The sequence below is a fragment of the Bidens hawaiensis genome, unplaced genomic scaffold (assembly GCF_021521415.1).
Source record: "Bidens hawaiensis isolate Kalapana, Puna unplaced genomic scaffold, B.hawaiensis_p1.1 tig00055297_1, whole genome shotgun sequence".
Lineage (NCBI taxonomy): Eukaryota > Viridiplantae > Streptophyta > Magnoliopsida > Asterales > Asteraceae > Bidens > Bidens hawaiensis.
In genome coordinates this window covers 29,327-45,220 of record NW_027499996.1, presented here as the reverse complement: position 1 = coordinate 45,220, position 15,894 = coordinate 29,327, and the positions used below count along the sequence as shown (strand labels likewise).

Below are 15,894 nucleotides of genomic sequence, written 5' to 3'. Positions count from 1 at the left end.
ATGTAATATGTACGTTTAAAATTTACAAAGGTTTATATAATTCTTTTAGTTAGTTATTCTTGGTTATGTATTGAACATCCCTCTAACCACATGTTTACATAGTGTTTGGATCAAATATAAACGAAAATTGGCATGCGAATTATGTGAAGTGAAGAAGAAGAAGAAGAAGTCCACGGGGTGGTGAAACCGTAATTACGAAGAATAAACTAATTACATTAAAGCAAAATACATGTATTTGTAATCACGTTAATTTTCATGTGTAGCGTACTTGTTATTACTCATCTTGTATTTTGTTGTAGCATAATTACTCTATTCATATTAATAACGAAGTTGGCACCACGTGTTCTTTGCTCTTCACTTCGCAAGGCATTTACGTATGAATATTTAGCGATGGATTTTTTTCGTTGATGAAAATTTGTTGTAGATGTATAAAAGTTTAAGTTAAATATAATAAATTTATAAAACTTTAGTGAAATTACCATTTGTGAAATGAATTTATGGCATCATTAGTTATAACTACACATACTATGTAATATAGCTTAAAGTGGTTATTTTATTTTTTTTAATTATTTTTTTCACATGTATTTATTTTTTAAATAAGTACTAAAATAATTTAAATTCAAAAAAAGACATTAAATCTAGCCACCATTAAAACAGCCAAGCAACCTAGGAAAACATGTATATAAACCAAATCACCCTTTCCAACTATCAATGTAACATTCTAAACTCCAAGAAAATAACATTTTTGCATCAAAGGTTTCTTCTTTCATGTTTAATCATGCTTACATTTTCCCATTTGCTCCCCGTTTCGTCTCGAGGGCCGGTTTATAAACCCCCAAGCGTCGAGCGACTAACGGATCGTTTCCATTCCACACCGGTTGATGGGAAAATGACAACCTTTTTTGGAGCATCACACATTCATATGAAAAGCAACGGGTCATATGCGGATATTGTTTTAGATAAAACTTCAGGTAAAAACGATCATTATAATTGCATATTTATGGACGATATGATGTGTTCTTAACTTTGAATTGTTGATTTTCGGGTTTTGGATTTAGGTTCAGGTTTGGTTTCAAAATATAGGTACAATCATGGATTCTTTAGTGTTGCAATAAAGCTACCAACGGGGGACACGTCAGGAGTAGTGCTAGCTTTCTACGTGAGTTATTTTCTTTACGACAGGTCTATTTTAAGTGTGTGTGAATGAAAATGACTAAAATACTTTTACTGCTTTTATTTTTCAGATGTCTAATGCTGACGTTTTTCCACATAACCATGACGAGATTGACTTTGAATTGCTTGGGCATGAGAAGAGAAGACAATGGGTTCTTCAAACAAATATTTATGGGAATGGGAGTGTCAAAACAGGAAGAGAAGAAAAGTTTTACCTTTGGTTTGACCCTACACAAGAGTTTCATCAATATTGCATATTGTGGAACACCCATCATATAGTGTAAGTTTCATTAGCATCTAAGGTTTAACCATGGCTCTACACTGAGTATAGATGATATAAGTAGGGGTGTTTTTTCGGGTTTCAGGTTTTTAGATTGGGTTCTTCGAATTTCAAAGTTTTAAATCTAGACCTGAATACCAACCCAAATCTCTCACGGGTTTTTTCTGGTTCGGGTCGAGTTAATCAGGTTTTGAGTGTCTAAGAAACCAAAAAATAATAATTACTAAAAAAGCTACAATGCTAGAACTAAAGCGACATATTCTTCTTCACTCATAAAGTAAATTACTAAACAATAAACAAACATAACCCAATAAAATTACATATTCTTTGATAGAAAAGTTATTCGGTTCGTTTATTTTTTACATAAAAGTAGTTCGGTTAGTTTATTTTTGTTAAAAAAATGGTTCGGCTCGGTTAGTTTTTTTTGTTAAAAATGTAGTTCGGTTCGTTTATTACTGTTAACAAAAGTGGTTCGGTTCGTTTATTTCGATTAGGAAAAAATATTTTTAATTTAAAAATAAATTTTTACCGCATAAGCAATCAACACCACTGTTTTTACCACATCATCGTACACGTCATCATCCACATCATCAAAAACTAACAGATCATCAGTGAAAAATCCGTTGGCGGCCAATAGGTCGAAAGTTGGGATTTTTGTAGTAAATTTTTAAAGTTTGACTTAACGCTGGCCAATGAGACAAAGTTTGAATTATTAAAATCTAATATCCCTATAATAAATGAATTGTTGATTAGCCATAATAGGTGGAAGGAGAGCACGTGAAATGCGTAGAGTTTTCTGTATACAGTGTCTATACGGCTATACCTAATAATAATACAGTGCCTATACATTTATACGTAATAATAACATCAGGTTTAAAACAAAATTTTTAATTCGGGTTTTTTGTGTTAACCCGAGAACTTTAAACTAGACCCAATAACCAACCTGAATTACTTATATTCGGGTTTGGGTTAATTGGGTTTGGGTTTGGGTTTTCTCTACTCGAGTTTTAGTTAAAAGTGACAGTCGTAGTTACAAGGTTGTTTGCATTATCAAACAAACTTTGAACTCTAGAGTGATTTATTTTACCTCTAAAATTTTATAGGTTTGCAACATATATAATCAATTAAATTCGTGCTCATTATTTATTTCTTTATATTACAGGTTTCTAGTAGACAATATACCAATAAGAGAAGTAATTCATAACCAAGCATCGTCGTCTGTTTATCCATCAAAGCCAATGTCATTATACACGACCATATGGGACGGTTCAAAGTGGGCCACACACGGTGGAAAATACCCCGTTAACTATAGATACGCACCATTTGTCGCATCACTAGGAGAACTTAAAGCGGAAGGTTGTTTGATGCCTAAAACAAACTCAACTTCTATAGGCTCATGCTCAAAGAGTCCAACTTTTTTGTCCTCGGACCCTGTTGAAGGAGACGAGTATATAAAGCTAACGAGCCAACAAATCGTTGGTCTAAAGTGGGCTCGATCTAAACATATGTTTTACTCTTATTGTAAAGATACTTCAAGATACAAAGTTCTTCCATCAGAATGCAAAGCTTAGTTAGAAGTTGGAACATAATTGTTTGGTCATGTATGTTTATTATTGTTTCATATATAGTTTGGTCATATATAAAGCATATATACAACTATTGTAACTACAAGTATACCATACATTGGATTGTTATATTGTTACATGTTATTTCTTTATTTTCAAATTATATGTCTAATAATTAACAAAAACAAGGGAATATATATATTTTGGAACGAGTCGAAATGAACCGTAAAAACTCTAGTTTGAATAGGCATTGAGTTTTTTTAAAAACTTTAGGGTTATGCTAAACGTACCTTACATTTTTTACTTGATGCACCCATTTCAACTTATCATATCATTGACATTATCCCTTTTCACACTAACAAAGAATAACCCTTGTTTTCGGTTCAATTTGCAGTTTCACAAAGTCTGATTTTGATTCAAGCCAAGCAACCCAAATAAACCGAATAACAAACAATGTATGAGTTTTTCATGTATCCTATCCAATTAGAGTTTTAGCCAAACTCAATTCAATAACAAACATTAGTAAAAAAGTTGCAATTTCATATAATAGTAACCAACTTTAAAAAGTGTTACAATTAAGTCACTCAATTTTCATATTTTATTAAATTAAAACTTTTAACATGTTTTCATAACCTTTTTCTTTCTTTTTTTCACATAGGAAATCTTTTTCTTTTTTTGATGTTGACGTTGAGCGCCGACGTGGATTTTATTTTTTATCTTCAAATTTTAATATAATTAACGTTTTTAATTTTTTTTATCCTCCATTTCTTTGTTTACGCACACAAAAATCGGTGAGACTTAATTTGAAGATTTATTGACCCGATTTGGGGAAAATATGCATTTGTGACCTAATTAAAACACTTTTAAAACTTACTTATTATTCTATGAGATATTCGCTAAAAATATAAAGAAAGTTATAAAGATTAAAATATAAAAACTTATTCAAGTTCAACCGGAAGCCAAATTACTCAATTCTCAATGAAGTTTTAATTACAACCGACTAAAATCCCAAAGCAATTAACCCAACCGGAATAGGCCTATATACGTACCAAACAACACGAAATAGGACAAATATCTGTATACATGTTAGTTCGTTTGAAAAATTGAACATGTTCGTGTTCAGTCATTTAAAATCTATACGAACAGTTCACGTACATAAACAATCATAATTGAACAAGGATAAACACACATAAATGAACTTACGTAAACAAACACAAACGAACATTTATAAAACCTATAAAGGGTGATATAATTTATAAAACGCAAATAATATTTAATAATTTTATATTAATATATAACGAATGTTTACGAACATAAATGAATGCACGAAACATGTGTTCACGTCCGTTCTCTTATTAAATAAACAAACAAACTTTTAACCAAACGGTTCACGAGCAGTTCACTGAACGTTTTGTTCGTTTACACGCCTAGACCTAGAGGTGCACAAAAAAGCTGAACCCGGAACCAGACCCGAAATAAAAACCCGGAACCAGTTTTTTTAATACCCGGGTTTTTAATACCCGAATCCTACCCGTAGGGTACATATAAGGTATGCATTCCTGTACTAAAACCCGAACCGAACCCGATTTGTGCCCGGTAATACCCGAAAACCCGAACCGGTTCCATACCCGAATCGAGTTTTTCCAATATCTGAAACCGGGTACCCGATGTATACCCGAAAAATACCCTTAAAAAGTGCAACCTTTTAAAAAATCCAATCTATACCCGAAAAATACCCGGAAAAAAGCCTGAAAAAACCCATAAATAAGGTTTTTTCAATATCCGAAAATAGGGTATTCAAACCCACGGCATGATGGGATGGCCAACTGCTGAGGGTGTAGCGATGATCACCGGTATCCCTCAGGTATGCATCGCATCCGTCTCATCTAAACCCAAACCAAAGATGGCTAAACCAACCATTACCGAACCAGAAAAATGGGCCCTCAATGGCAAATACCCTGACCAGGCTGTTACAATTGGCCCAACAATCACTGATCCTACGCGCACCTTACTCAAACGCTTACTACAGAGAAACGCTGACATCTTCGCGTGGACACCAGCTGACATGACTGGTGTACCTCGAAGTAAAGCAGAGCATAAGCTCAAGTGTGACCCGGCTTTTACGCCAGTCATACAAAAGCGCAGAGTAATGGGGGCGGAACAGGCTAACGCGTGTAGAACCCAAGTCAAGGAACTCCTTGACGCGGGCATCGTACGCGTTAGTAGATATCAAACATGGGTTGCAAATCCCGTTATGGTACCGAAGGCTAACAAACAATGGCGCATGTGTATAGATTTCAAAGATTTAAACAAAGCATGCCCCAAAGATTGTTACCCGTTACCCGAAATTGACCTCAAAGTGGATTCATTAGCACCGTTTCGCTTTAAATGCTTCCTTGACGCATATAAGGGATACCATCAAATCCACATGGCTGTAGATGATCAGGACAAAACCGCATTTCGGACGCCCGATGGCATATTTTGTTATCAAATGATGCCATTCGGACTTAAGAATGCAGGGTCCACATACCAACGCCTGATGGACAAAGAGTTTCATGCCCAAATTGGGAGAAACTTGGAAGTCTACATGGATGATTTGGTCATCAAAAGCCCTGAGCCAGAAGCGATGTTGAAAGACATCGAAGAAACTTTCAACACGCTCAGAAAGATAAACATGAAGCTCAACCCGAGCAAGTGTTCATTTGGGATGGAGGAAGGGAAGTTCTTGGGAGTCATTGTTACTAAAGATGGCTTCAGAGCGAACCCTGAAAAGGTCGAAACCATTATCAAAATGGAATCACCTACTACCATCAAGCAAGCTCAGACACTGAATGGACGCCTAGTCGCACTTAACCGTTTTTTGTCAAACCATGAGGATAGGTCGTTCCCATTCGTGTCAACATTGAGAAACTGTTTAAAGAAAACGCACTTCCGCTGGACACCAGAAGCGAAAGCAACTTTTCAGGAAATTCGGTCACGCTTGATCGAACTCCCAACGCTCACAGCACCAGAAGCGGGGGAGGAATTAATCATATACCTTTCGGCCACAGATAGAGCGACCGGGGCAGTCCTGCTAGTAGAGCGGAAAGGTATCCAGCTGCCTATTTACTATGTTAGCCGTGTCCTAACAGACGTAGAAACCCGGTACTCCACCCTGGAAAAATTAGTCTTAGCACTTGTACAAGCTTCACGCAGACTAAGACGATATTTCCAAGGTCACCCAATCACCATTCTCACCAACTTCAAACTCGCAAACGTTCTAGGCAAACCCGAATTATCGGGACGTCTAGCCAAATGGGCAATTGAGTTGGGGGAATATGCGATAAAGTACAAGCCAAGACCAGCTATGAAAGGCCAGGTCCTGGCCGACTTTATTGCAGAAGTCCCCGCTTCGCGGGAGAAAGAGTGCCAGGAGGAGGCTCAACCCTCCCCAGCACAGGACATCAATGATGTCTGGCGACTCTACACTGATGGAGCAGCCAGCAACGAGGGTTCAGGCGCAGGGTTGAAATTAACCAACCCAGCAGGCCAAGAATACACTTACGCTATTCGACTGGATTTTCCAAGTACGAATAACGAAGCCGAGTATGAAGCATTCTTGGCAGGGCTGAGAATTGCGCGTAAAATGGGAGTGAAAAACTTGGAAGCCCACGTGGATTCCATGTTAGTAGCCAACCAGATAAACGGAACGTACACGGCCGTGAACGACACAATGGCCCTGTACCTTGCACAAGAAAAAACCTTTATGCGCGATTTTAATGATTGTAAAGTCATACACGTCAAGCGTAGCGAAAACAAATCTGCGGATGCGTTAAGCAAGCTTACATCATTAGCCTTCACCCATTTGGGAAAGGACATCCGCATTGAACTCCTTGAAGCACCATCAGTCCCGCACAAGGAAATTTGTGTCATCCAAACCGGTACAGAAACGTGGATGACACCAATAATAAATTACCTTGCAGCGGGTATACTACCAGAGTCAAAAACACAGGCAAGAAAAATACGTTGTAAAGCATTAAACTATCAACTCATCGATGACACCCTTTACAGACGTAACTTTCTTGGCCCACTCTTAAGATGCGTGGGCAACCAAGATGCTGACTACCTCCTAAGGGAAGTGCACGAAGGCATCTGTGGAGTACACGCAGGTCCACGCGCTGTTGTAGCTAAGCTAAACAACACGGGATACTTTTGGCAGGGGATGCATACGGATGCGCTGGCATACATCAGAAAGTGTAGGTTTTGCCAGCTCTACGCACCCAACACGCATCGCCCGAAGAATGAACTTGTTCCAGTCACCTCTTCATGGCCATTTCAGAAGTGGGCCATCGATGTGACAGGCCCATTTCCTACAGCAGTAGGAAACGTTCAGTTCCTAGTGGTAGTCATCGACTACTTCACCAAGTGGATAGAAGCAAAACCCTTAGCCCAAACAACCGCAAAACATATTAAAAAATTTATTTGGGAATTTATTATTTGTCGTTTTGGACTTCCACAGACTTTGGTGAGTGATAACGGCACCAACTTTGCTGACAAGAAGCTACAAAAGTGGCTAGAAGAACTTCAAATCACCCACACCTTTACCTCAGTGGCACACCCGTAAGGTAACGGTGAGGTGGAAAAAGCAAATAAAAGCATCGTCGAAGGCATAAAGAAAAGACTCCTGGAACACAGATCCGGCTGGGTAGACGAAGTTCCACACGTCCTTTGGGCAAACAGAACGCTGAAAAAGGCCAGTACTGGAGAAACCCCGTTTAGCCTCACTTACGGCACTGAAGCCATGGTCCCAGTCGAAATTGGTTTGCCCTCACCAAGGGTCTTGATTCAGCCAGAAGACAATGATGCCGAAAGACGGTTAGACCTTATGCTAACCGAGGAACGCAGAGACTTAGCCGCAGCGCGTGAAGAAAACTACAAGCGACAAATGCAAAAGTACTACAACACGCGGGTAAAACTCTGCAACTTCAATGTAGGAGACTACATATTGCGTAACAACGAGGCTTCAAACCAAGAGCGCCCAGGAAAACTGGCACCGGTCTGGGAAGGACCGTACATTATCAAAGAAGTTTTGGGAAAAGGCGCATACCGGCTCGAAAGGCTCGATGGCACTCCTATCCCAAGAACATGGAACGGAGCTCAATTACGCAAATGTTACATGTAGATCAATTCCAAACTTGTAAAGAAAAGGCCTAGAGCCACTTCTAATGGAAATGATTCTCCTTTCACATTGTGTTGATAGCCTTACCTTTATACTTATGAACTTCCCACGCTGATATGCCGGTATTCACCGCATAAATATGGGAAGAAGTAAGTCGTTGCGTGTGGAAGGCGGCAAAACCCGCATAAACACATAAAACGGTAAAAATTTCTAAGGAAAACCTTCACGCAGGTCAGCTATAGGTGAAGTTTGGTCATCCCAATAAATGAAAGTGACGGTCCTACCCGCACAATCATGATAAAGGAAACTGAACATTGACCTATTGGCAACCGCGCGTCGAAAGGTTAACTTATTCAAAACACTTAGAAAATTTCAAAGGAAAAGATGAGGAAAACTTCCACGCATGTCAGATATAGGTAAAGTTTAGCCATTCTACTAAGTGAAAGTGACGGTCTTATCTGCACAATCACGAAAGAGGAAACAAAACTTTAACTTATTATCTGTCACGTTGAAAAGTTAACTTATCTAAGTACTAAAGAAATTGCTAAGTTAAAACAAAATATGAGCGAAATAAACAAGGCAAGGCATTAACAAATAATTTTTATTCCATCAACATTCAAACATTACAAGAATTGCTGGGTACATACCCGCATACAAGATTAGAAGTCTACAAACATAAAAATCTACTATAATGGTGGAAAGGGATCTAAAGTATCAAGCTTCAGGACCACTCCCACTTGGACCCGCACCATCAGTAGAGTGTGGCGGTTCAAGGAAAGCTTTGAGGATAGCTAGCCCATCATCAGCAGCAGCAATCTCGTTTACCTTATCCACCACCGGATGCGGGAATGCGGCATACTGATTCACTGCTTGGTCATACGCAGCTTCAGTATCCACATTGTAAAGAGGGAAGTTGGAAGGCGGAATGCCTTGTTCAACAAACCCTAGACCAAGCAGGAAGCCAGCCTTTTCCCCATCCTCATGAGAAGCGTTGAGGGCTGCGCTCATCGCATCGTCATATGATGTGTTCGTGAACACCCGATGCACAACCTAAAAAACAGAAGTATATCAAAAACTCTTCTAAGGAAAAGCGTAAAGAAATTGTGAAACTACGCATACCTGCGACAACGCTTCTCGAAGAAGCCATTCCTTGGTAACCAGAGCCTCCTGGAGGGCAGCTTGAGCTTCATTACGGTCGCGTTCGGCTTCGTTCTTTGTAAGGTTGGCAAGCAACACATCTTTGGCTGCAGCCTCTTCGACGCCCTTTAGCTTACGCTCAGTGTGGTCAAGCACCCCCCTCTGGTCCAAGATCTCTTGGAGCTTCTTGGCATCTTCCATGGCCAAGGCATCATGAGCCTGCTGGAGCCTCTCTAATTTGGCTTTAAGTTCCTCATTCTCGATGCGTAGAGGCTCAGCAGCAGCTTCAGCCTTGGTGGCCCTCTCGGTTGCGTTCCGTGCAGTTTCCTTAGCCAACCGAAGCTGTTCATTAACAGCTTGGGCGGCCTTGGAACGGGCCTCGAGACGAGCCTGAACGTCAACCTCAAGGGCCTTGAAGGCCTTCTCCTTTTCCGCAGCAACGGCGGCAAGCTTCGCATTCTCCTCCCGGATAGCCCGCGCCTGAGCCACTTCAAGGCTACGCGCCGTCTTTAACTTGTCGTTTTCACGACAAAGTAGCTCGACACGCGGCTGCATCCGGGCGAGGAGGATTCGGAGCTCGTTGGACAGCCTACCTTCCTGGTAGCTGGCCATGGCCTCCCCCAGCGCACCGCTTGGGGCGGCGTGACGCGCCCATTCGTCGCAATCCTCAACAGTCCGGAGGGTCGTTCCCCGGTGGATCTTCCACCGAGGAGCGTACACCTCGTTGGAATCACGAACTGCAATAAAACAAAAAACAGTTAAGAGAGAGAAATGATGAAAGGGATATAGGCCAAAATAACCCTACGCACCTGTAGGGTCGACAACAGGCCGATAGCCACCAAACCCATCACCTGAACCTAAGGGATATCCATCCAAAAGGTCAAGGAGACGGGAAGGAGGCAAGGATTGGCTAGACGCCCCAACCCCAAACGTACCTGAAGGACTGGCCGTAGACGCAGGCGCCGGAGGAGGCATGGTGGAGGCCGCCGCGGTGGAAACCAACGGAGGTGAACTCACAACCGTGGCCGCGGCTGCGGAAGAGCCCGCAAGAGAAATCACCGCCGGCTCAGTGATGGATTCTGTGAAAATGGCACTGACGGCCGGCGGGGATAATGTTACAGCTGGAACAGTTGGCTCAACGGGATGAGCAACTGAACCAGTACTGCAAGCAGGCGCAGCCGCCTGGGTCATCGCCTCGGGTAGGTTGACCAAACCTACCTTCATGGGTCCAGAGCTGCTTCCTCCCGCTCCACTCTGGAATGCCGTAGCATTCACGCCTGCATGAAGACAAGATATATAAGTATAATAGCGGAAAGATATGAAGTTAAAGTTATGTACACTTCGGGTCTTTTTGAGCTTGAAGGTGCGAACAGGCGGGGACGAACCCGATGGAGCCGGCCTCTTCGTACCGGTCACCGTCGCCGTCCTGGACTGCTCGGAGGTGACAGCCGTTTCAACCTCCAGAGCAGTGGTCTCAACACCACCTGGGTTCCCCGCCGCCTCTTCACTCTCGGTCTCCGACTCAGACTGGTTCACCTGGTCGGCGGTGGAGGCTACCTTCGCCTTGCCCTTCCCGCCAGCAGCCTTCTTCTTCCGCGCAAGAAAAGGACCATCTGCGGATTCCTCATCAGAAGATGACAAGATTAGAGGAATTCCGGCAGAGGTTTTAGCATTCAGAGGGCGAGGGTTAAATAGTCTTTTACCTGGCCTCGTGGAGCTCAGTATTTCGTGGCCTGGCGGGTAGGCCTCCACAAACCGATCCGCAGTCTGCGCAAGGATGGTCAACTCGTTCTCGTCAAGAGCGCGAGTACCCAACCGAGCGGGACCGTCAGCTTCCCGCGGATGCAGGAGGGACTGCAAGTCATTCCCCTCTGAAATAAAAAGAAAAACAGTTAGAAAAAACCTTAAATCAACAAAGAAGACGGAGCATACCGTAAGGGATAAAGTTCAAACCTTATTCAAGTACGATGGGAATCTGTGGCGCATCCGCCCCATCATCCTTCCACACCCTGCTCATACCGAGCATCACCATCCCGGACTCCGGAAAGCGGTAAACCGGAGTCTGGATCCGGGAAATCTTGGAGAACCATTCCGCCTCCTGGTAGTTGGAGGCGTGAAGGCTGGGGAGAGCTCTCCCGTTCTTAAATGTCATCGCTATAGGGACGACACGGGCAGAGATGTAAAAGAACTCCCGCTTCCAAGACCGAAGACTGCGCTCGGTAGCGCAGATCTTCAAACCCTTGATCCGGGTGACCAGGGTGTACCAGCCTTGGATGCACCTCCAGGAGTAGAAGGTCATCAGGCGGTCGACGTGGGGATCCACGCCAAGAATGAGGCACACCCACTCAAAATGGCGGATCTTGGCGATCGCCATTGGGTGTACCTCCGTCAGGTGCACACCGTGTCTGTCCAGAACACGGTATACAAACTTCGTCAATGGGAACCTAAGATTCCCATAGACGAAGAAGGCGGCATATACCCCTATTTTGCCCTTGGGGGCATCGTACACCGTCTGCTGTGGCTCCGGAAACTCAGGCTCGAACGGCTCGAGCATGAACTTCCGGACGATGTACCGGTAAAGCTCGATGGGAAGAGCACACTGGCATTCGCCAGCAGTGCTCTTATCGTCCTTATCGGACGTAGACGTCGGCTTCTCGACATACAAGTCAGACTCCTCGACGATAGCTTCTGGATCATGAGTAGACGACATGTTTTGGAGGTAAAGAACGATTTTAGGAGAATGCTCGACAGAAAGAGTATTCGCCGGAAATCGCTTAGAAGGAGAAGAGAGAAGTGAAAGTGTGAATTACCAAGGACCCTCTCCCCCTTTATATACTCATCGCAATGAATGCGATGAATTTAATGCGGAGGAGAGAGAAAAGAGCTGGTGCAATGAAACTATGACACGTGGAAAAAGCAAGCTGGCAACAGCTGTTGACGGGACGCGCGCCGTAAAATCCGCACCCACGCGCCCAAAAAATTGCGCCCACGCGCCTGAAAAAGCGTCTGGAATGACCATGTACTGTCACGTCGCCATAACTTCCTGCACGTCCTGAAACTGTCAGAAGAAACCGTCGGACGACGTTTCAACAGTTTGGACTGTTCTTATCCTTTCACCAACTCTTCGAATTTCAAAAAGATTCAAAAAGATTCAAAAGTAAGCGGGACTATACCCCTTACCTTGGCAACCAAGTAACTATAAGACAGGTGCGAGTACAGTTTCAAGGCAAAACCCTTCACATACTTAGCACCTGCAGGGAATTGAAGCCAGGAATACCTTGGAAGTAAAGTAACTATAAGACGAGTTCGGGTACAGTGTCAAGGCGAAACCCTTCACATACCTAGCACTCCGCAGGGAATTGAAACCAAGAAGGATCTTCTGGGCCATGCTTGCGGAAACGAGAATAACATTCCCGCATAGCGGGAACGTCGAGAACTAGATTGTTTGAAGCTCCAAGATGGAATTGGTTGTTTTAACATAATTGATCACTATGTTCAAAACTACCAAAACCTCATGGAGAATCTACACAAGTGGAACTCAACGCTCCTGACTTGCGAGGAGGTTACACACCTACCCGCATCATACCCAAAGATCAAGCAGAAAAGTCGGGAATTTCTGCGTGACATTAGGGAAACCGCGGGAAGAATCCCCACGGACAACCTTAAAACTAAATCCTTTTCAAAACCCCTTGATTAAGTCCAAAGTTCACCTCACTTATTAACAATTCATGAGAAGAACATTGGACAGGGGGGACTTGAAGAGGTAGGTCCCAGCAGAGCCCAGTTGGACCCGCAAGACTCACCTTGAAGAGGGACGTTTGAGCAAGGACCAACTGGTTCCGCAGGACCCACCATGCTCAGAGATGAAGACCTTACGCGCAGTACGCCAGCTGTTCACGCAGGGAAAGCCTCCCAATGGTGAAGTACCCCGCCTGTCCCCGCAGCTGCGGATACAAGCCATCAGGGAAGGCTACCCGCACTAATAGTAAGGCTACACGCACAAGGCACTAAATAATTCAGTGTCACCTGAAGGAATGAGCAAGGCGGGAATACTCCCGCCCAAATGAGCCAGTCCGTATGCTTCTGGAAGATCTTTTGTACTATACCTGCCAAGGTATGGGCAAAATAGACAATATCTGACCAAAGCAGCCCATGAACCAATCACAGGGTGACAGCTCACCGACAAACAGTACGAGGAGCATGCTCTAGTACTGTTTGTCACTATTAGCCGCTGCCTACTCACCAACCCTTGTCGTGGCACGCACATAGCCTGCAGTTGGTGGAAAAAGAATAGTACACAGCTGGCCTGGTCACTATCAGCCGCTGTCTACCCACCAACCAGCATGGCGTGTGCGTAGCCCGTAGTTGGTAGAACAGGAATATTATACAGCTGGCTGTACCTGCTTGGAAACCTACCTTCGGCTATAAATACTCCAACACCTTGGAACGGTAGGATCATCTGGTATTTTACCTTAACTAGCTATTTCTCTCAATATACACTTATATTCAGAGCAATCTAGTCTGATTCTCACGCCGGAGGGTGGTCACAAGGAGGAACCCCCCCCCTTCTCAGTGACGAGCTCACGGTGTCTGTTTTGCAGGTCATCTGAAGAACATCCTTCTTTGCCGGACCTAACCCTCGTGGGAAACATTACTTAACCCCCAGATTATCCATAATCTACTCGGGGTCGATTAGTGTTTCTTCAATACTAATCGGCTGCCACTTATCAAATGAGTTTAGAGCAGGTTATGGCTCCAATAATGCAACAATTTAGGGAGATTGAAATTGGTATAGAGTCTTCTGCATATGCATCGTCATTTATTGAGCTTCATTATCATAGTATTGATATATTGAGCTGATTTAACAATTGCAGGCTTTATGAGCGTGGAAATCTTCATCCATTCCTTATAGTGTCATAACTATTATTCGTGATATTTAAATGTTTTTTTGTCTAATAAAACATATGAATTCAAATAACCAGAATATAATATAATTAGGGAATGAATACAAAGTAGTTTGATAGGTGCTAGATGCTTTAAAAGGTACATGAGTCATAACAACTTCTCTTAAGTCGCCTCTCATTCACTCCATTTTCGTTCAGATACAAATCTAATACAACGACTTACTTTTCTCCATCATACGACCTAATTGAGCTTTGTGTTCATCTCTTTGTTCATTTTCGGCGACAAAGAGAAGAAGACCCGCTGGCGATTAATTTTCTGATTATCGTTCATGATTATCTTAATAAAAGGTATGCTATAGATTTATGCCACTATAAACCGATAACATAAACGAACATAAACAAACATAAATGAATCAAACTAGGTGAACATCTCATTTATTAATGAAATACTTTCATCATCAAACGATAATTTTTGCAGGTCATGAGTCTCACCAAACATGGATCCTTTAAATGTGTTATAACATTTCATTTAAGTTAAAAAAAAATAAAATAAATAAGCAGGTTATGGGTTTCACCAAACCCGGATAACCCTTAAATTGGTTATAACGTCTCATTAATTTGTGAAACCCTTTCATCATCAAACCCTAATTTAATTTCTCTCTACATATTCTTCATCACCGGTTAACTTTTGATTACCACCCACCATTATCAACCTACCCTCTCATGCATCAACCACCATTGTCACCTACATCAACAACTCTTCTTTGTTGTATTGCTCCTGAATCGCCATTATGAACAGTTCATGAACATAAACAAATGTAAACAAACATAATTGAACAAAGGTAAACGACCATAAATGAACATATATGAACAAACATAAACAAACACAAACAAACATAAAAAAAATTTATATATATCTCCTTTTTTTGGGAGTGTCTTGAATACATCCCTAATTATGAGCTTCATGTTAATCCTACAGAAACATGTAAGGTAAGGACATCTCGATTGGATTAAATGGGATGGCAATTTCTCATTTCAAATCTGTAAAATCAAAATTTCGATCAAATCACACACCGCAATATACTAGGTCATCAGAAGTTATTCAATGTTTTATAAAACATTAAGCTGATGATTTATTTAATGTTTTGGATTGGTCCAAAATGAGCGTAAATGAACAAAACCAAACCCAATGCACAACCAAACCAAAATTAAAGTTTCATACACCAGAACATTGGCCCATATTAATTGATAGATCGATGAGAGCTCATTTTAGATGATCCATTAAATAACATATAGCCATATACGTTCCAAGGTTAGGCTTTTTATTTCCCTACGCAACATCCCTAAGCAACCCTAACAACTACATACAAAAGAAAATCTATAACAAACAAAATTTCAACTCCAACCATAACCATCACATAGATTTATGTAACTTTTATTTTTAAAAATAAAAACCTAAACACATCATATAAGAAAAATATATATATTCAAATTAATATTAAAAAAAAATTTAAAAATAACACGCGGGCTATAAGCTAGTATTTTATTATTTATTTATAATAAAAGCAAAAGATTTTACCATGATAACGCTACCAATTCCAAAACCCTAATCAAGTAGCATATCATTAGCTTCCACTTTTATATATTCCCATAAACCCCCCAAAACCAGTAAAAAAA

At 41.7% G+C, this 15,894-nt stretch overlaps 1 protein-coding gene across 1 annotated transcript; it reads left to right on the top strand.

Annotated features, from left to right (window-relative positions):
• The first annotated feature begins 713 nt into the window (after positions 1-713).
• LOC143601057 (putative xyloglucan endotransglucosylase/hydrolase protein 33) lies at positions 714-3,084 on the top strand. Its single transcript, XM_077078565.1, has 4 exons — positions 714-971; positions 1,059-1,159; positions 1,245-1,453; positions 2,616-3,084. The coding sequence occupies exons 1-4, from the start codon at positions 779-781 to the stop codon at positions 3,022-3,024; spliced, it is 912 nt and encodes a 303-aa protein (XP_076934680.1). The 5' UTR covers positions 714-778; the 3' UTR covers positions 3,025-3,084.
• Positions 3,085-15,894: the final 12,810 nt, after the last annotated feature.

What these genes read in the sequence shown, in the direction of transcription:
- LOC143601057 (XM_077078565.1), top strand. Translation starts at nt 779, where the DNA reads ATGCTTACATTTTCCCATTTGCTCCCCGTTTCGTCTCGAGGGCCGGTT. An exon ending in GAGTAGTGCTAGCTTTCTAC is followed by an intron (nt 1,160 to 1,244) that starts GTGAGTTATTTT and finishes TTTATTTTTCAG; the next exon opens with ATGTCTAATGCTGACGTTTT. An exon ending in TGGAACACCCATCATATAGT is followed by an intron (nt 1,454 to 2,615) that starts GTAAGTTTCATT and finishes TTTATATTACAG; the next exon opens with GTTTCTAGTAGACAATATAC.